Source organism: Heloderma suspectum, chromosome 5, assembly GCF_057233095.1.
Source record: "Heloderma suspectum isolate Gila_16-S chromosome 5, 16-S_ref, whole genome shotgun sequence".
NCBI lineage: Eukaryota > Metazoa > Chordata > Lepidosauria > Squamata > Helodermatidae > Heloderma > Heloderma suspectum.
The window spans coordinates 76,669,730-76,691,190 of record NC_139462.1 but is presented as its reverse complement, the minus strand read 5'-3'; the positions used below and the strand labels follow the sequence as shown (position 1 = coordinate 76,691,190).

Sequence of the window (21,461 nt, the reverse complement as noted above, 5' to 3'; positions counted from 1 at the left end):
AAGGAAGATAGATGTTTTTGAACTGTGGTTTTGGAGGAAAATTCTGAGAGTGCCTTGGACTGCAAGATCAAACCAGTCCATACTCCAGGAAATAAAGCCAGACTGCTCACTTGAGGGAATGATATTAAAGGCAAAACTGTAGTACTTTGACCACATAATGAGAAGACAGGATACCCTGGAGAAGATGCTGATGCTAGGGAAAGTGGAAGGCAAAAGGAAGAGGGGCCGACCAAAGGCAAGATGGATGGATGATATTCTGGAGGTGACAGAGTTGACCTTGGGGGAGCTGGGGGTGGCGATGGCCAACAGGAAGCTCTGGCATGGGCTGGTCCATGAAGTCACGAAGAGTTGGAAGCGACTGACCGAATAAACAACAACAAACTATGGGAAGGCGGAGCGGGGAAGGTGGTTGCTGGAGGACACATAGGATGTTTTGTACTGGCATTTCTGCCTTCCCTGCCCCGGAACACCCCCCAGAACACCCCATTTTCGCCACTCCGTGCCCCCTCTTCTGATTGCAGAGCGCGGGGCTATTCCGAGCTGCCTGCAAGGCAGTGTGGGGAGGTCAGTTATGCGGGAACTGACCTTGGAGCACGGGCTCCGAGATGGCTGTCTAGCCGCTTACTAGCTAGCAGCCATAGGATTGCTCCCTCCAGGACTTAAAACACAAAGCAGTGTGCATCGGAATATACAAGCCCCACAACTCCATTAACAGCTTTTCTCTATATATCTTACTGTTCACAATACATAGAATTGTGAAGTCTATCAGCTTTTCAAAAGAAAAGCTATTGTAAATCATTTTTTTTCTCTCAAGTCAGTACCAGAATGCAGCTTCCTCATCCTACTGAGATTTCTTCTTCCTGCATTCAACCATTTTACACTGCCTACCTTACAGAACTACAGGGATAGTGCTGGGCAAAATTCCACAATGGCTTGTCAGCATAAAAAGTAGTGATGCGGTGATGACTCAGCAAATGTATGATGTGCCTTTGCAGTTCAACTGCAGAACTATGCTAATTTACAGTCTTCCTAGAGATAACTCCTTTCTGGAACAACAGACATCTTTAATGCCTTAATTCTATTTTGTTGGGATAAAAGCATTGAAGCAATGCAGCAAAAGCATATGGATGACCCTCTTAAAATGGAAGATGGGATATTACATTGGGAAATTTAAAACATCATCTCTATAATTATTCTTAATGTGTCATGGCTCTTTCATTATTTAAATCTGAAAAATAAAGGGTATTTGTTTATTTTATAGATCCCTCACAAGGCAGACCTTTATTAAAAACAAAAATGTAAATTATAGCAGTACACTTTAAAAGTCCTTATACACTCAACAAATGGCTATATAGATGTATGCAATCCTTCCCACACACCCCATTTTAAGAGCTTTGGGCTACAGTCTTATACCCACTTATCTGGAAATAAAGCCCATTGAACACCGTGGGGCTTACTTTTGAGTAGACGTGTATTGGATTGCTCTGCTGGAGCCTTTAATCGTCTTACATATAAAATTGAATAGACAGACATGAGCTGATAAATGTAAACGCTAGCTGGATCTAACACATTCAACAGAGCAGTTGAGGCGACTATCGACTGGATCAGGTCTTCGAACCAGCAGTCGCTTGTCTAAATTTGGTCGTTCTCTCACACGAACTTCAACGGCTCCCTCTTGTGGCAAAGAAAAATACTACTGATAGTTAAAATATGTGCGTTGAACACCAATGCATTGTTATCAGATTATTTCTATTTACAGCTCAGCACCCAAAGGGTTCGGGGTGGCTAGCTTGAATTTTATATGACCGTACATATATAGGGACGGAATCTGGGCATGCAGGACAGGAAGGCCTGACGTGCTATGGTCCATGGGGTCACGAAGAGTCGGACACGACTGAACGACTGAACAACAAAAAATCTGGGCATGCATCATGTAAGTATCACCCGCTCCAAAATTGAGAGAAGTGAAGTTCATTATTAGATATTGTGGCTGCAATCCTAAACATACTTCATAGGGAGTGGTTAAGACGCTGAACTGCAGACTGGAAGGCAGTTCGAGACCCGAGTGCCACGTGATGGGGTGAGCTCCCGTCTTCAGTCCCAGCTCCTGCCAACCTAGCAGTTCGAAAGCAAGACATTGCAAGTAGATAAATAGGTACCGCCTCGGCGGGAAAGGTAGCAGCGTTCCGTGCACCTCGGTGTTCAGTCATGCCGGCCACATGACCACGGAAGCGTCTTCGGACAGCGCTGGCTCTTCGGCTTAGAAACGGGGATGAGCACCGCACCCTAGAGTCGGACACGACTGGCTGGGGACACCTTTACCTTTTTAAGCTCCACGGAACCTAGTGGGAGTTACTCCTGAGTAAACATGGTAATTCAATTCCGCGCGTGTGTCCGGGGCGCGCGCGTCTGCGTGAGGGCGAGAATAAGAGCGCGCATGGGACGAAAAAGCGACGCGGCCGTAGCGCGCTGGCCGTGCCAAGAAGCGGGCTGCGCTTCCGTTTCCGCTCCCTGTGTGTGCGCGCGCGCGCGCGCGAGTGCGAGGGAGAGATAGTTGGCTGAGGAGGCGACGCGGCTCCTACATGTTGGTGCAGTAGAAAGCCTTTGTGTTGTGTACGTTCCCTTCCCATTTTTTGTTTTGCTTTGTCCGCTTTTCAGCAGGGGCTTTTCCTCGTCCACCCCCCTCGCCTTCCCGTTGCTCTCGGCCTGTTTATCTCTTTGTTTCTCTCCTGATTGTTTCTCTCCTCTATCTCCCATTCCTTTGGGCTTCTCCCGTCGCATCTCTATCTCTTCCACTTCTCCCCTCTTGCTTCTGGTCCTTTCCTTCCATTTTTCCTCATAGCCCGAACTCTAGCCGGCCTCCCTACCGCTGCAAAGCAGGTATAGCCATGTCTGTGTGTGTGTGTGTGTGTGTGTGTGTGTGGTGCTGGGGGGGTGGCGGGGAGACAGAGCGCGAGAGCGAGAAGGGGGTGGTGTGACTGGTTGGAAAGGTTATGTAGAGCGAGCCTAGGTAAGTCTACTCAGAAGTAAATCCCAGTGCGTTCAATGGGATTTACTCCCATGTAAGTATGCATAACATAGGAAGCTGCCTTATACTGACTCAGGCCGTTGGTCCCTCTAGCCCAGTATTGTTGACACTGATTGGCAGCTGCTCTCCAGGCTTGCAGGCTGGAGTTTTTCGGGCCCTACATCGAGATATCAGGGATGGAACCTGAGACCTGCATGTGAAATATGTGTTCTACCACTGAGCTATGGTCCTTCCCCATACAAGATTGCATCGTAAGGAAGGATGAAGGTAGAAACTACAGTAGCAGTCTGAATAGTACAGCAAGCCTTTTAAAACTGTTTGCCCTGGGTGGGATGCTTTGTGGCCCTTGCCTCAGGCAGCAAAATAGCTCAGACCAGTTCTCCCTCTCCTATTCCTCCATCCTCCCTTGCATCCCCTCAGCACAGGCCCTCTGTTGCATCCTTTCACTACTCTCTCTTTTGTATTCCTCTCCCTATACTTCCGTAGTAGTAATAACTTAATATATAACAGTGTATTAATATTAATATATTAATACTAATATTAGGCTGTCCACCGCCAGCCAGTAGCCAACAGTAGACTCTGACGGATCTCCCCCCCCTCCCCCGGGCCAGTGGCCCTTATAGAAAAAAGGTCCTCCACCCGTTTTTCATGTTCTACAGCACAGTCCTATACATATCTGTTCAGAAGTAAGTCCCATTGAGTTCAATGGGACTTTCGCCCAGGATATAGGATTGCAGCCTTAATGCATAATACTTTACAAAGGTAAATCTGGTTGCTTTATTCACCGCCCTTTCTGTGCATGGTTAACAGTTATATTTCTTTACCTAAAATATAACCGCTCTTTTGAAAGTAGTAATACAAGTGGATAACATATTCTTATTATAAACCTGCACACCAACTGCAAAGATTTTCACTAGTCCTGATACTCTGTGTTATTAACAGTGTAATCCTATGCTAGGGAGTGACAAGTGTATTAGCTAACTTTACTAATTCTATGCTAACAAGTATATTTAAGATCACAGCCTGAGCCTAGAATTACTCAGAATTAAGTCCCCTCTTAATCTCATGTAAGCAAGCACTGAATTGTAGTTGATGTCTCATTGCCGTACCCAGTAGTTTGATACTGCAGTATTTTCCTGCTTACTACCTTGGCTACTCCTTGTATTGATAACTCAGTAGCCACCCAAGCTACAATGTTGTGTCTTATCCTCTCCACACTTAACTCTGTTTTATTGACCTAGACGCCTTTGTGTGATGACATCACGGGAACGAGGCCTTGGAAACCCCTGTGTCCGCAAAAGACGGGATGTTGCAGTAGTGACAGCAGGGAACAAAATGTCTGGAGGCTGGAAGCAGAGATCTCACATGGCTGTGCAGGAGCAGGTTTCTGTGCCATTCCTCCCCCCTGCCCCTGCTCAAGGCCCCTTAGGAGAGGGGGAAGCTTCATTCAGCCCCCTTTGTGTCCCCTGACTACTGCTACTGTTCTAGAGAGGAGTCCAAAATTCTTCCTGTAGGCTCAACTCCAGAGAACCTGATGCAATAAAGAGCATGTGCAGAGTGCCTTGCTTTCACCACTAGGGACTCAGAGGCAGGGTTTTCTCAGGCTGGGGGGTGGGATGTGTAACTTCCTTTTGAGCATGCCTCAATTCTGCCCTTCAACTTTAGTACGTAAACCCAGATCTCCTTTTGAGTTCTACCAGTTTAGCCTGGTATATATTGGTATTTCACCTATTTATTTATTATTTATTTATTTTATTGCATTTATATCCCGCCTTTTTTCCTGTTGCAAGGAACCCAAGGTGGCTTACATGATCCTCCTCCTCTCCATTTTATCCTCACAACAACCCTGTGAGGTAGGTTGGGCTGAGAGTCTGTGACTGGCTCAAAGTCACCCAGTGAGCTTCCATGGCTGAGTGGGGACTAGAACCCAGATCGCTGGGCTCCCAGTCCAACACTCTAGCCACTACACCACACTGGCTCTCACCTAATTTCACCTAATTTTAGCAGAAGAGTCTCTTGGTACAAGATACGCTTTCCTCCCTCTACAAAGGTGCTTGATTTGTCTTGTGTCGCATAATCAGTGCAAAAGTTCTAGTCAAATTTCCTTCCTTGTCCTTCTCTTCCCCACCCACTCCTGACTGCTCAGAAGCTCTTAAAAGCAATAGTAGGGAACAGGAGTATGTACTTTTTAGCATGCCAGTCTTCATATCCCTCCCCCCAGTGTTTCCCAGGGATGGGCTGACAAGGAGAGCAACTTGTTGAGTGTGGATTCCAGAAGGTGCTTCGGGAGTCTTCCAGCAGCTGCTTCCAAGCTCCTTCCAGCAGTCATGCCCAGTTCTCCCCCAAAGGTGGGAGGATATTGCAGCCTTGTGGGGAATCTTTTTCTGCGGAGGGCTGTTGACCCACAGGAGGCATCTGCCAGGGACTGCAATGCTGGCAGTAGCAGCTGAGCTGGGTAGTCTCATATTAATATAAATGCATTAGTAGTAGTGTTGATGATGATGATAGAGGTAAAGGGAGAGGAGTGTGGAAAGGAGACTGGTGGGGCTATGTTGGGGGGGGATGCAAGAGAGGGGGGAGGGGAACTGGCCTAAGACATATTGCTGCCTGAGAGGAGGCGCAAATCCCCCCCCCCCCCATATTGTGAACACTTTTGAAGTCATGATGCATTCGGATCAAAAATTCAATTCCTACCTTCATCTATCACTCCTTACTTTGTAAGGCTACAATTATATCCATATTTATCTGGGAGTATGTCCCATTAAACAGAACGGGACATACTTTTGAGTAGATCTATGTTGGATTGCTCTGGATATCTCTGGATACCCACCTACCCCCCTCTCAGGGTGCAATCCTATGTATGTTTAGATAGGAAAAAAGTCCTACAACTCCCAGCATTCTCCAGCCAGAATGACGGGAGCTATAGGGCTCCTTCGGTCTAAGCATGCCTAGGATTGCATCCTCTACTTACATGCACGTTTATCCCCCCTAATCTGGTTATACCTGCTTAGCGGGGAGAACCCCTGGAGTGGGGTTGTGAAGAAAAATGGAAGGGAGGAAAGGAGAAGAAACACCAGAATCAAGGGGGATGGGGAGAGAAAAGGCGGAGAAAGAGAAGAGGGAGGCAAAGGGGAAGGGGACACAGAAGAAAGAGGCTCAGGAGGAAAATCAAGAGATAAACAGGCAGAACGGTAACAGAAAGGGAAAGAAACTGTGCTGAAGGAAGGAAAAGCCATGCTGAAAAAACAGACAAAAACAGGAAGGCACACAAAGCAAAGGCTTTCTACTTTGCTGCCAACAACCTCTCTCCCACGCCCCCCAGAGTGGAAGTGCAGTCTTAAGGCAGGATGGGCAACTTTGAGGGATCCGGGGGCCATTTCACACAACGACTGCATTCCTGTTGACTTGCTGCAGAAATTTGGCAGCAAACCACTATGTAAGTAGGTCAAGTGTAGCTCGGGAATAAGCAAATTTTGACCTATTTATCACTCTGTAGCAGTAAACAGACTTTTTCCACCACGAATTTTGGCATGATGGGGGTCGGCAGGAGTCACATGTGGGTTGCATGTTGCCCATCCCTGTCTTAATGTATAAAAGTATGAGTTTGCTTCTTCCCAGGTGTGGGATTAAAACTGATCTGCTGTTCACTGGTAGTGTGACAAAACTAAAGAAGTAAAGAAGAGACGGTCCAGTGAAACAGATGTCCCCGATAATGTCCGACAAGAAGTGGAAAGTTGCTATCGGCTCAAGATGCCTGAAGACTTCTATCACTTTTGGAAGTTTTGTGAAAAACTGGATCCTGACGCACCATGTGGTGGGTCCCCCAAAACAGAATTTTCTGTCTTGTGCCAGGCTTAATAAGACTTTTACATATAGTATTTCAGCAACAAAAACAATGGAGAAGTTTTCGCTTCTCTTGTTTGTTTGTTTTTAATTAAAATCCAAATATGGGACTGCTTCACAACTGTTCCATAGTAAGTGGTTTGTACATTACAGGTTTTGTGTATTAAATTGTTTAATAGTCATGAATGGGACCTGCAACAGTATTTTGTCTCGTGGAGTGCTCCTGTTCACTGTTCAGTTAGCCATGCTGTCATCTAGAATGCACCACTCCATTCCTCCCTCAACATCCTCCCCATGACACAACAGTCAGTCAGCATTCCACACACAGTAAGCATGCTCGATTCTTATTGACCTGTTTAAATAATTTTTTTGTACATATGTAAACCTTGGGGTTTCCCCAAGGCTGCTGATATCCCCCTCTTATGAATGGTTCTGTTTTGGGTCCACACTCAACTCTGAACTTTGGAAATAGAGGGAAATCTGATAGATTGGGGTCCTGATCTTACAAGCATAATATGGAAGCAACAGCTATTGATTTTAGTGAAGCATACGTCTGTTGTGAGTTTAGGATTGCGCTGCGGTGAGAAGTAATTATAAGACTCAACAGTTGATCCTTCTGTGCGACACAGGCCAAACATCCAAAGCTTCTGCTTCAGCCTACTGTCTTTATCCCCCATCCTCCTTTTTTAAAGTAATCTTTCATTCTGAGAACTTAATGATAAGAGGCTGGGATCCAAAAAGTACATTGCATGCACCTCTTCTGCACATAGATGGAGCACCAGTTCTTTGCCTCAGAAGCAGTATACCCCAGTAATGTGTAAGCTAGTCGGAATAGGAAGAGATTCCTTTTAATAAAAGGTTTTTAAAAATTAAATTGGGATTTTGTGGGGCTCAGATCTTTCTCCATAAGCATGAAACAGTGAGTATTTTGTGTGTTGTAGATGCACTTAAATCAAGCATTGGACTTCAGCTAGTTGGACCATATGACATTCTTGCTGGAAAATACAAAAAAGCAAATGGATTGGAAGATGTGAACTTCAATCTTCACTGGAGGTTTTTTTTTGATCCTCCTGAATTCCAGACTATCATTACAGGAGACAGCAAAATACAATATCATATGGGATATTTCAGGTAAGAAATGCATCTGTCTTGGATAATTTTCCCCCTGCATTCTAGCCTTTCTACTATTGACTGGATTCCCACAACATGATAACCCACATTCAAGGCTGAGCATAGGTTGTCATTGAACCCTGAGTTGTTGAAATGTGGGTTGTTATGTTGTCTGAACCCAGCTATGCTAACAAGGTATGGTTTGTTAAACACAACCCATGAAGAGAACCCATGGTGTGTTGTTGGGTTGTGAACTGTGGGTTGTTCATGGGTAGCAAGCCATGGTGTGTTAATTGTGGCTGGGTTCAGATAGCATGACAAACCACGTTTCAACAACAACTCAGGATTCAATGACAACCTTTACTCAACTTTGAGTGTGGGTTATTGTGTTGTGTGAACCCAGTCACTGCCATTGCTTCAAAGCAAAGGTGGGGAATGTGTGGCTCTCCAGATGTTGGTCTGCAACTTCCATCAGCCTGCGTTGATAGTCAATGGTGAGAGAGCTGCAAGTTGCAGTCCATCAACACCTGGAGGGCCACATATTCTCTATCCCTGCTTTAAAGCATCCACTAGGCCAGAGCTTTCCAAACTGTGTGTCGCGACACATTAGTTTGTCGCCGGCAGTGTGTAGGTGTGTCGCGTGAAAATTGTGCGGAAGGGCACCACGGAGTTCCCTTACGTTTGTTTCGCTTGGTCCCTCCCCCGGAACTTCCTAAAGCAGCTAATGTTAAAGCAGCTTAGCTGCTAAGGCTTAGGTGCTTTAACATTAGCTGCTTTAGGATCACGTGGCGTCTTGATGCAGGACGCACGTGATTGGTGGTGGTGGTACGGCGAGGAGTGTGGAAACGCTGGCTGCACGAGGAGTGTGGAAACGCTGGCTGCACGAGGAGTGTGGAGAATTCCAAGTTAGCAGAACAATTAGTTGAGCAATTTGCAATCAGCTTGGGCGAGAGGCTTCCCCACGTCCTCGGTGCGGCTGCAGGGCAGCAGGGTAGAACAACAGCCCGCTGGACGCCCCCAGAGCAGGGAAGGCTGCGCCGCGCAGGCGAGGAGCTTCGAGCCTGCGCTCCCCAGAAAGGTAGAGGCGCGGGGCGAAGCGAGAGGAAGGGAGGCACTGCCCTGGGAGCAGAGCTCGGCCGACACTGGCGTGGAGAACTGGCAGCGGCCACCAGCCCTGCGTGGTTTCGGGCGTGCCCTTCGCGGACTTCTGGCCAAAGTACCACACAGGTGGAAACGCCACCTGGGACTGCACCGAGCGGGCCGTCCGCCATCTTAGCCAATCAGAACAGAGCTCAGTTGATTTCTGCCATTTATTTTTATTTTTACTCTGCTGTAATTGTGGATTAACCACCCACTGGCAGTGTACCACCGGAGAGTGATGGAACTGGACTCTGGACTTAGGCATTGCAAATATTTACAGCAGTATAGCCTTGTAGTGAGACATATGTATTTACACCATTTTTGTTGGACTTTTGCTTCTCTACTTCATGTGTTTTTGCAGCTGAGCTCCTACCTGGACCTATGTGTCCTAATATGTATTGTAAATACTTTAGTTAATTTTGTTTATTTTTCACATTTTCTCCTGGTCCTGATTCCTATCTTTATCTCACTTTATCGCTGTGGGAGTGGAGCGCAGGTGCTGTTATTTTCATAAGAAAAAACAGAAAAAGATAAGCACTAAAAACATGAAAGTATGGTACCAAATAAATTGAAGTGTCATTTTACCTCAAAACACTGTCATTTGTCAGAAAAACCAGTAGGATACTTTATTGAGCTTTCAAAATCTATAAAGAAGCAGTCTGCATCATTCACAAAGAGAATGAAGACATCAGAGAAAGCTCAAAAGGCAAGTTACTTGGTTGCTCAAATAATTGCCAAAAACAAGGACCCACACGCTATTGCCGACACCATCATAAAGGAATCTTGCTGAGCTATTGTTCAAACAGTGTTTGGGCCCGAATTTGAGATAGAAGTTAATAAAATCCCTTTGGCAGATAACACAATCGGAAGACGTATTCAAGACATGTCTGATGACATTAAGCAGCAAATGAAGGATATTTTTCAAGACGATAATATGATCTTTACATTGCAATTAGATGAAGCAACAGATGTCAGTGGGTTAGCACAATTATTGGTTTTTATACGCTTCATTCATACTGACAATTATTGAGCAATTCTTGTGTTGTCTAGAACTTCCAATGAGAACTAGAGGTGAAGATATATTTAAAACTTTTGATTGCTTCATGAAGGAAAATAATTTGCAATGGTTAAATTGTGTAGGAATATGCACAGATGGTGCACCCTCAATGGTTGGTTCAACAAAAGGTTTTATAGCTTTAGCAAAGAAAGAGAATGAAAATATTATAATTACTCATTGCTTTTTACATCGCGAAGCACTAGTCGCGCAAACCATTGGAAATGAATTAAGAAAAGTTTTGGACAAAGTGGTTCAAATGGTCAATTACATTAAAAGTAGACCTCTTCAATCAAGATTATTTGCTCATATTTGTGAAGACATGGGGGCAAGGTTTAAAAAGCTACTACTACACACAGAAGTTCGTTGGCTCTCAAGTGGTCGAGTGCTTTGTCGTGTATATGAATTGAGGGAAATGATGCTTACATTTTTTGAGGAAAATCAGCAGAATGAATTCTGAGATCTAATTCACAGCAAACTTTGGTGCACAAAATTGGCATATCTTGCTGACATATTTGAACATTTGAATAAAATAAACACCAGTATGCAAGGAAAAGGAGAAAATATCTTAACAGCGGTAGATAAAATTTGTGCTATGAGAGACAAAATAGCAATTTGGAAAAGGAAAGTGAAAGAAGGAAATTTTGAAATGTTCTCCAAAACTGCTGAGTGCCAGCTAAAATGTGATATCAGCTCGCTAATTGTTGACCATTTAACATTGCTTGGAGAGAAAGTTCATCATTACTTCCCAAATGTTGAAATCCAAGACTATGATTGGATCAGAAATCCATTTCTTTCAACTGCAATGAGGAATTTTTCACTTATTGAAGAAGAAGAATTAGCTGACATAAAAAATGATCGAAATCTGTTAATGATGCCTGAACAGGGTGACTTAGACAGCTTTTGGATTCACATTTCAAAAATGCATCCAAACATAGCTAAAAAAGCATTAAAAATTCTTCTGCAGTTTTGTACTACATACATTTGTGAAGTATCCTTTTCAACGATGGCAAACTTAAAGACACTGAAACGTGGAAGCTTAAAAATGCTTGATGACGAAATGCGAGTGTCTTTATCTAATATTCCACCAAATATTGAAAAGCTGTGTTCATCCCATCAACCTCATACATCCCATTAAAATGGTAAGTAGTTATTGGTGTTATTCAACTTTTTAAAATTCTTGCACATATTTACATACTGTTACTCATAAATGACAACAATGTATGTTATTGTCTTACAAATCATATATTTTTAAAAATATAAATGAAAGGTTTTCGTGAGATATTTTGTATCCTCATACATTTCGTTATTACAATTTATGTATGTGTCCGTATCTGTTATAACGGGTTAGTTTAACCTCCGGTTTGCTAGTAAAACTGAGTTACCTTGTCACGAAATGATGCATGTCTAAAAAGTGTGTCACCAACACAAAAAGTTTGGAAAGCTCTGCACTAGGCACTACTGATACTTACTTTCAAGCATTTCCTCCTAGAACAGGATTCAAGGTTGAGGACCAGTTTCAATTTATTTGGCATGTATGTCCATAGAGATGAAAAAGTGACATCAGAATGTGTTCATATACATTTTTTCAGGAATAATCCTGCAAGGGAGTCCAAGAAAAATCAATTGCCTTGGGAAAGTTTGTCCAAAAAACTTGTCCATTTTGTATATGAAATTTGTTTCATAAATGAAAACAGCCACATAGGCTGTTTTCATATGCATTTCCCATGCAGGTTATCTGTGAATATTTTCAAAAGCTCAATGTAAGTGCCAAACATTACTTTGTAGTCACCCTATAACCTCATGTTGGCTAGATACACATCCCACAGGAAGAGGAAGTATATCAGATGCCATCCCAAGATCTGTTTATATGAAATTTCTCTGGGGACATATTCCCCCAAAGTTTCATGGTTAGAAGGAAAGAAATGTCCTGATCCTATCCAGCAGCTGACTCCATACATTATTTCTGGTAGCCAATTGACATAAACATTCCTGAATAATCTCACTTAGTTTTCAGAATAATTTTTATGGTAGGCTTATGGAAAAAGATAGCTTTCAAGCAGAAAGAACTCCCATTTTACTGTTTTAAACAGGATACATTTAATACACAAATGCAATGCAGTGCTAAACATCTAGTAAGAACCATTGAAAACAATAGGATTTACATGCATTGGAATGTATTGTAAACATGCCAAATATTTTTATTTATTGTCAGTAATTAAAAAACACCTTCCAAAATTCTAATTTGGTATACTTTGTAAAGTCTGTTCTTTATTAGAAGCGAAGATTTCAACTCATAAAATTAGGATTTGAGAGGCTATTGTACAATCCTCAAAGAAACATGAACTTGGAATATCGCCTAGTTTTTAAACCATTTTTGATAGGAAAAAGTATTATATCTTTGAGTTTTTATCTGCATTACCTTCAGAGAATATAGATGTAATGTCTTAAAACATTTACATTTCATATCTTTTTATGTGCAGGGATATGCCAGATGAACTGCCAGTGTGGGTTGGTGAAAATGAAGCCAAGAAAGGCTGCGCAATTTCTCAAGTTGGTGATAATGTATTTGCTGCTGTAAAGTAAGGTTTAATATTTTCACCCTGGGCTAAAGAAAGTAGTTAATCTGGGCCAAACTGGATGAGATGGGGGAGCAGTATCTTAATGTGTGTGTGTTTCTCTCACTGAAATGTAGCTTCTGTGTGTGTGTGTGTGTGTGTGTGTGTGTGAGAGAGAGAGAGAGCACGTGCGCGCGCACACATACAGGTGTATACAAATTTGATTAGAGCGGGGGTCCTCAGGACTACCCACAGGCCATTTTTCCTATTGAAATTGCACTCCCAGCTGCTTTTCTCCATGGAATGGAAAAGATACAGGAACTGTGTATATTTTCTCTCATGGGCAGGGAAAGCAACTTACGGGTGGAGTGTTTTGATTAGACTTAAGCACCCCTCCATCTCCTGCCATCCTGAACTCTATTGGATGACTATTTAGATTGTTCGGAAGAAGCCACTGACAAAAGAATTTTCCTGTATGTGCAACAGAATGCAGGGGAGTGGTGCAATATGTCCCAGTTGCTGCTTTGTAATAAACTTCAATATGCATACCTACTCTCCTTTCACTGCTCCAAAAAAAGGTTGCAGCTGCCTGAGGCTGCCTTTTAAGGTTGTTTTCTAATGGCAAGAGACCGCTCATGTGGCTCACCTAATTTGGTTCCCAGAATTTCTAATTTAGATAGTTGAATGACATCGTTTACTTATTTCCCACTTGCTCTTTTACAGCTGTGTTTTCCTTTTTCAGCTTTTCTGAGTATTACATTTGATCATATTGGGGGTTTTAAGTAGCAAAATTTGCAGAATAATTAAAGTGGCTTAGTCCTTTCGTTTTTGATCAACGCTTTCTTCTATGTATTACATGCTCACACTGTTATTTAGCAATGGAGGGAGCAATCTTATGGCTGCTAGACTGCGGCTAGACAGCCATAGGATATGCGTGTTTCCGGGAACTGACCTTGGAGCCCGTGCTCCAAGGTTGGTTCCTGGAAAACCGACCTCCCCCAACATTGTGCTGCCTCCAAGGCAGCGTGGAGAAGCCCTGTCCCCCGTGCTCGAAAGAGGAGCACGGAGTGGCTGAAAAGGGGCGGGGCTGGGGGTGTTCCGGGGTGGGGAGAGTGGATCTGCCTGTACGACACATCCTATGTGTCATACAACAGCCTCCTCTCCCATTTAGCCCCCCACAGCTAGACAGCCAAAAACGGCTGTTGAGTAGAAAAACCAAGGCAGGAGAGGCGCAGGGGGAATGATTCTCCCCCCGCCCCCCCGTGCTTCTTCTGCCTTGCTTTGGAGGCGGCTGCCTATCTAGATAGGATTGTATCCTTAGATTATACTGAACTGCACAGCTGAAAATTTTCTGACGTTGCAAGAAACTTTAACAAAACTGTCATCTACATCAGGTTTTGCTTTTATACAGGACTATTTGAGATTGCCTATGATTTCCAGTTTTCAAGTAATTCTTTATAAACTTGAGTGGAAATGGATGTTGTATGTGCATTTTCCAGCTGCTGGCTCAGAAGACTTTCAGCCATGAAGTTCAGTAATTTCACTTAAAACCATGCATAATATTGCTGTATAATGAACCCCGTGAGTGTTCAGTTTACACCCACTGGATTTGTTTTGTTTTTTTCATTTTGGCTAAAAAAAAAAAATACCCTAAAGAAAACTGTTAATGTAATTTAAAAGTCAATAGCTAAGAAATACTGAAATAGATATTCTTTGCCTAGCCTTTGTTTTGCCTCAGTTTCCCTTGAACTGAGATAACTTTGTCAAGACTTCTTTGTGTTAAAGTGCAGATAATAGATCAGCACCCAATGTCTCTTGAATAACCCTAATTCAGGAATATCGTAACTGAAAGGGTTGATTGTAGGACTGAATTGACATAATCTGTGTACATTGATATATTAAGTGATCGTATGAAACCATTTTGTGGTGACTAATGATCCATGAATACAGCTGTTTGTTTAATCAGTGAACATAATGCTTTTCATAGAACCCTTTGTGAAATGTTACAGTCCCTAACTAATTGTTGTGTTCTCATGGAGGCACTCGTGATTATTTCAAAACTCTGTCCTTGAGCACACAGCATGGCTCAGAAGCAATCCTTTGGACTATCTATATCTGAAATTAGTTAAGGGTGTAACCTTATCCAGATAGTCGGCAGCCTCCGAACTCGGAGGCTGCCAAGTATCCAGTGCAGGAGGAGAGCAGTGGCTCTGCACTCCAATTGCCCTGTATGTCTGTGAAGATGGGCAATTTCGCCTGTCTAGCAGTGGCACTTTGGAGGGGGAGGGAAGGAGGTTGGGGCAGCCATAGGAAACGGTATAAGACAGCTGCACTGGTCTCCCCGGCCATGCCCTTTTCCCCGCCTCAGTGCTCCGTTTTCTGATAGGGGAGAGGTAGCTGGTGCAGTTCTCTCCAAGCTGGTGGGGAGGGGGAGGGGAGCACAGTTTCCTGGCTTCGAGCTCAGAGCCAGGAAGCTGGACTATCCTATGCCCCCCCCCCCCCGATGCTCTCTAGTGGGCATATGATTGCTCTCTAAAAGTCGTAAAGTTTAGTTTTAAAGTTTTGAAGAGGATGTTGGCTTGCTAATGAACTTGAGTTAGATTCTTTGTAAAACCAAGAAAACCTTTTGTGTTTTTATAATTCTAGAGAAAGATCAATGAGAGTGTAATGAGTTTTCTTTTCTTTTCAGATTATTTTTGTCCAGAAAGTTTAAGGAACTGACTGATAAAAAGAAGAGTGGCATTTTGAAAGATTTGGATGAAAAACTAACCAAAACAGCAAAAGAATTGGGTTACTTGCTGGAGCAAAAAACCATGAAGATGAAGCAGAGAGATAAGAAAGTATGGCTTATTTCCTGATCCAGTAAAGTAGGAAAGAACTCTAATGTATAGTTTAGCTGTTTTTTTCCTGCTTGAGGCCAGCTTGCACTAATAGATACAATTGCTCCCAAGCACCCTCAGCCAAATCTTAGAGCCATATCTACTCCTAGATAGAGATTGTGAGCAAGTAATGTTGGTACAGACCTTGGTTATGTTCACCAGCTATATGAAGGCTGAGGGAACATCAGGGCCTTACTCCATTTGGACTCCCCCCCCCCCTCCCCGGACTAACTTACATCAGCTCCCCTGTGAGGCAGAAGCAAGAGAAATGGGCAGGTGGAGGGAACATCAGGCCTGCTCCAGTTGGATTGCCCCCACCAGGAGATAAGAGGCAAAGCAGAGCCATTCAACCAGCCCTACTGACAATCTTAACTTTTTCCTTTTCCCTCCCTATCTCCTTTTCCTTGTCATTTTCTTTTCATGTGTCATTTCTTTTTAGATTGTAAGCCTGTGGGTAGGGATTGTTTTTTACTGATTGCTTGTAAGGTGCTCCAAGGGTGTATTTGAGGGGCTGTAGAGCGGCATAAAAATGCCTTAAATAAATAAATATGCTTGGTAAGTTGTTACATTAGCTAAACTGGGCTGTAGATAATAGGACTTTATATACTGGAACTGCAGCTGCAAATTGTGTTCATAACAAGCTAGGAATTCTTAGATAATTAGAACACTTCTGTGTCTCACAAATTTAAATTTTGTTAAAAGACAGTAGCAAGTTACAATGTAACCTCGGGGCTGTGGTTCCTCAGCTAAATATAAAATACTTCTAGAAGACTAGCTTAAACTTTTGACTAGATAAATAATTAATATGTTTAAGGTTTGGTTCTGATGACCTGATAGGTCTATGGGTAGCATCTTGTAATAGTATGTATCTGTCTCTCTTTCTGACCCAGGTGGTAACAAAGACATTTCATGGAGCTGGTCTAGTTGTCCCTGTGGATAAGAATGATGTTGGGTACAGAGAACTTCCTGAATCAAATGGTAAACTAATTTTAGAGTTTCTGTTCTCAAAAAGTTATATAGCAAAATGCTACTTTTATTACTGTTATTGGTATGGATCTAACCAAAAACAAAATGTTCGGCCTTCTGGAATTAAGTTGAATCTATACTAAGTTAGTTGTATTTAATTCCCATTGAAATCATTGCAACAAGTTAGTCATAATTTAAGTCCCATTGGTTTTCATGGCAAATAAGGCCACAGTCCTACAGTGCAACTAACATATTTTCGAGGGGAAAAAACACGTCTTTTCTGGGATTGTTGAAGACATCTCCTTAAATACCAGTAAAAATATGGGGTGTAACTGATATGTTCATTCTTACCTTCAAAATAATCTGTTTTTCCTTCTCTGCCAGTAGTTTTCAAACTTTTTATGTTGTGAAGACTATTTCTACATTGAAATGTTTGCCATGGCTGCCTGCGTGTTGCAAAGAATTCCAGGATATATTCTGTATCATCTGTACAGTTTGCATGGCACCTTGAACAAGTCTATTGGGCTTCACCATCACCCTCTGTAACTGAGTGGACCCTAACTCCTGAACTGCATCTGATGGACTTTAGTCCACAAAAGCTTATGCTAGAATAAATGTTTAATGTGCCACAAGACTCTTTGTTTATGTAAGGGAAGTTCAGTAATGATGTGCAAGCTGTCTACCATTATTGATGTCATTGAGAGAGCTTTGATAAACTCCTGCAGAATTCTAGGTATCCGCAGAATAGTTTGAAAACAATCGCTTTAACCCATTAATTGTTTAATTGTTTAAAGATTGCTTTAAACAATCTTTTTCAAGCAGGTATGATCTGATCCAATCTAAGAGTAAATCACAAGCATTTTACTTACAGGCACCTTGTCAGACTCCTCCAACCAGAAGTTTCTGGTTCTGTAATCTCTTGCCTACAAGATTCCCAGGAACCCACTACTTGGACAAAATTGTCCAAAACTCTTGGACAGAACTCTTTCTGAATACAGTATGTCCTCAGTAGAATTGTATACTTACTGCATATATAGGAGATACGTTCCATTCTATTTCTTATGTGAATTTATTTTTCCCTGTAGCTAGTCTCAAAAGAATCTGTAAAGCCATTGTAGATGCTCCTAATGATGACCAGAGACTGAAAGCCTTTGCCCCTATTCAGGAAATGCTAACTTTCATTCAGTTTGCCAATGATGAATGTGACTATGGAATGGGATATGAACTGGGTATAGACCTCTTCTGCTATGGGTCACATGTAAGTCAAATGATTTTTTTGTAGAAACTGTCATACCTAGTTCATATGAACTACTTTCCCCAACCTACAGTATTTACTACTTTAAAGGTTCACTTAATGAGGCCACAATCCTAACTCTTTGGAATAGTAATAACTAAAGTAATACGATGGAATAAGTGATTTCAGAAGGTCTGAATGAACAGTAAGAACAAGTTAGCTCAGGTCAGCACTTCTCAAGATTATATTCCTGTGCTTGGGAAGCTGTAGAAAATGTTGACATGAGAAACAGGCCAGATAAATCTGTATTGTATAATATTGCCAGTGTCAGTGAGAAGCTGTAATGTGTTCTTTTTAATCTTTTGCAGTATTTTCACAAGATTATTGGCCAGTTGCTGCCTCTTGCTTACAACTTGCTGAAAAGAAATCTATTTGCAGAGATCATTGAAGCTCATTTAGCTAATAGAAAAGAAGAGAACATAGACAGACTTGCAGCATAATATACAATTATAATGAAGTATCAAGGCCTTTTGTTTTGTTCTTTTAAAAATTTTATTTTTGGTACTAAACTGATGTAGTTCCTATATGCAATAAATAAACATTTTTCTAAACAAGAGTGAGTTAATGGTATAAGTGGGGCAGGGACAGGGTGAATCAAAAACACATTTGTCTTTAACTTGAAATATTTGTTACTCTCTCCTTTGGCCTTCATGCAACTTTGTAAGATGGTGATATTACAAATATATTCTACAGAGCCTTGGGATTCCTCAGCTAGATGGTCTTCTAATGCGAGACAAGCTGTTTTCAAAACACAGCTTTTGTGTCGCTGCCAGTTTTTTACAGTTATATTCAGGGCGCCATTGGATGTGTTCTGGAGTGGTGGGAGGAAGGAAAACAGTTCAGAGAGCAATGATAAGTGCAACAGACTTGGCCATAACCCAACATACAGGTTCTGTGGCAGATCATGTGAAAATGGTATAGCAAAACTAGAAAGGTGTTAAGACACTTCCATTTGTTATGCTCATATTTAACTGTCCACACATTTTCCTGTCTACAATTAGTATCTGGAGAGTGGAATAATATATAACTTCTGACCTATTTCATTCTTAAGATTAGAATAATTAGGAGTAATTAGTTCATTATATGTGGCCACTGGATTTCTGAATAATAGAAACAAACAAGGTTGAAAACTATAATTAGCCAGTTTGTCTTTGTTAGAAAGGCAGTATTTTCTGTTCTTTTCAGAAACATCCTAGGAATGAAGATAAATGCTAGTAAATGAAGGATAATTTTGTTATCCATGTTGCATTGTTAAGAAAAAGCTTTTAACATTTTAATGCAGTAGCTTTATTCATTAACTTCAACATGCTTAGGAATGCAGACACATTCTGTACAGCATGTGCTATACTATATTATGAAGATGTACTTCGGGCAAGAAAAGTAATTATCGATTGTAGCTTGCCAAACAATTGCTGACATATGAGCTTGCAAACTAGTTCAAAATAGTAAACTCTGAATTGCCTCAGTGTTTCGAATACACACAGTTTGAAAATCAAAACTGCAAACGTGGCACCAAATATGATGTTTAGATTATGAATAAATCAAGTCACTGTCTTTCAGGAAGAAGAAAGAAAAGCTTAAAAGTAAACTACCAATTAGAAGCCTGTTAGCTAACATGCAAGCTTATGAACATAATGGAGCAGGGGTTTTGTTCCAAAATAGTAACTGTAATGCTTTCCCATCAGACAGTATGGTTTTTATTATGAAAAGTTAAGTGACAATAACCAGATTTCCCTTTTTTAAAAGAAGTAAATAGTGTAACTGATAAGGAGAATACAGACTTCATCTAAGCTTCAATAAGGCTTTTGATTTAGTCTCACGCATCTTTTTAACAAAGTTGGAGAAGCGAAATATGTCCAGGATATTGACATGCAAACTCTCTGTATGCCACATGCTTACAGTTATTGGTTTATCTGTGGGGACCTGAGCCACGATAATTGGGTTCAAGTCTACCAGTCTTTCAATCTTTAGGTTTGTTCTAGTTCAGACAAACATTTAAAATAATCAGTAATTGGTTCACCAGCTTCAAATAGGTTAGATACATGTTATATGGATTTGAAAGACACCAGCTAATGTATTGTAGCCTGCCTTGTGCTTGAAATCCCCACCCCCTTTTTTTGGAGTGAGTCTCAGTAGATGGCAAACAAAGATTGTTCACTGAGTAGGGTGCATTTGGCCTTGGAGGTCCAAGCTGTGTAAGCTTGCAATGTATCGGGCTTGCATTGACATTGTAACGTCTATAAATCTAAAAATCAAAGATTCACTTTTTTCTAAGATGGTAATTTGTATTAATTCTCAGCGTATTTGCCTTCTGAGAGAACAAATGGTTTTTTCTATTTTGATTAGAAACAATTTCAGCTATCTTAGCCAATTCTATTTTTAGTTAAGGTTCGTTTTTTGAAAGTCATGAAGGGATCAGTTTGTAGGCCTTCTCTTAATCATCTCTCTCACTTCTTGGCATTTGCACACTCTTGAGGTGTACTCGTTAGCCAGATGCTTCTGAGTGAAAAATCTGTCACATTCAGTTTATGATTTGGAATATGTCTTTAGAAACTCCACATTAGTTAATACTTTAGCTTCACTTTTTCTTCCTATGAGGAATAGTTTATACACAGTGTTAAGGTAAATGCAGCAGATGGGAGAACTACTAGCCCAGAACTTCTACTAGTGATTTCCTAGGGAAAAACAGTTGTCTGCCTAAAATTAAAAAAATATTCCTGAGCTTCTGATGATCAAACCACTTATTCTGAAATGATTACCTGTTTTAGGTGCATAGGAGTTCAGTTCTGATACAGGTTCAAGGCAGCTCAAGATTTTAAATTCAAGTTCAGTTCTTGATCACTGGAGAAAGAAACCCAACCAACTTCCCAACTGTTTTTGCATCCTGGTAAGGCTGAAGAGGGGACTAGGAACAGGTTTTGGATACAACACCAAGGACATTCCCCCCTCTATCAGGAGTATTTTAGCACTGGAATAGGCTTCTTCCTATGGAATATAAAATCTTTAGTCTTGATTTGTAAACTTCCAATGATAGACAGGTAACTGTGGGGGATATTCTAGAAATAGGCTAGTTTTAGGGCATCCAAAATTCTACCCCCCAAAATGGAATTTTGGATGGTCCTAATAAAGGTATTGCCCAATGGTGGATTGTGGATTATTTTCCTCATGGACCAGCACAGCTATTTTTTAAAAAATGAGTTTTAGGGCAATTACACCAGTCCCTCGTGATTTTGATAATTAACTGTTCTTTTATTTACCTTTTATATTCTACTCAATTCATTGAATACCACCTACAATAAAATAAATGTAACGATAAAACCAAGTTTACATTTATCTCCAACTATAGATGTAGAATCAAATGAAGAAGGGGTGGGGGAAGCTTATCTCCACAAAACACTCAGATATCACTGGAGGGAAGAGAAGGGCAGAGCTGGAAAACTGCCAGCTAGGAACTCTTCTATTCAACATATAGATGGAAGACACTGCCAAAAACGTTTTTGGCAGACTAGCAAATAAGCATTTGCTCAGCATACCTATTGAACAAATAAAATTGATGGCAGATCATGTTAATAGTGAATCTCAAACTTCT

General features: G+C 41.6%; 1 protein-coding gene and 1 long non-coding RNA gene across 9 annotated transcripts in view; one reads left to right on the top strand and one right to left on the bottom strand.

Annotated features, from left to right (window-relative positions):
• The window catches only part of LOC146344030 (uncharacterized), a 44,883-nt gene extending 42,370 nt beyond the window's left edge, over nt 1–2,513 (bottom strand). The window contains exon 1 of the long non-coding RNA XR_014792121.1: nt 2,009–2,513. This is a non-coding gene — a long non-coding RNA (uncharacterized LOC146344030). The remainder of the gene's footprint in view (nt 1–2,008) is intronic.
• HPF1 (histone PARylation factor 1) lies at nt 1,699–19,426 on the top strand. Of its 8 annotated transcripts, none has more exons than XM_084856443.1 (10): nt 2,536–2,584; nt 3,122–3,295; nt 4,270–4,411; nt 6,683–6,842; nt 7,813–8,002; nt 12,659–12,757; nt 15,423–15,573; nt 16,503–16,590; nt 17,664–17,836; nt 18,181–19,426. In XM_084856443.1, exons 3-10 carry the CDS (start codon nt 4,283–4,285, stop codon nt 18,310–18,312), a joined length of 1,122 nt encoding a protein of 373 aa, XP_084712569.1. In that variant the 5' UTR covers nt 2,536–2,584; nt 3,122–3,295; nt 4,270–4,282; the 3' UTR covers nt 18,313–19,426. The 8 variants fall into 8 exon arrangements, with proteins under 8 accessions (XP_084712570.1, XP_084712569.1, XP_084712566.1 ...); XM_084856440.1 differs by having other exon boundaries at nt 2,536–2,613; XM_084856442.1 differs by having other exon boundaries at nt 2,536–2,880.
• The last annotated feature ends 2,035 nt before the right edge of the window (nt 19,427–21,461 follow it).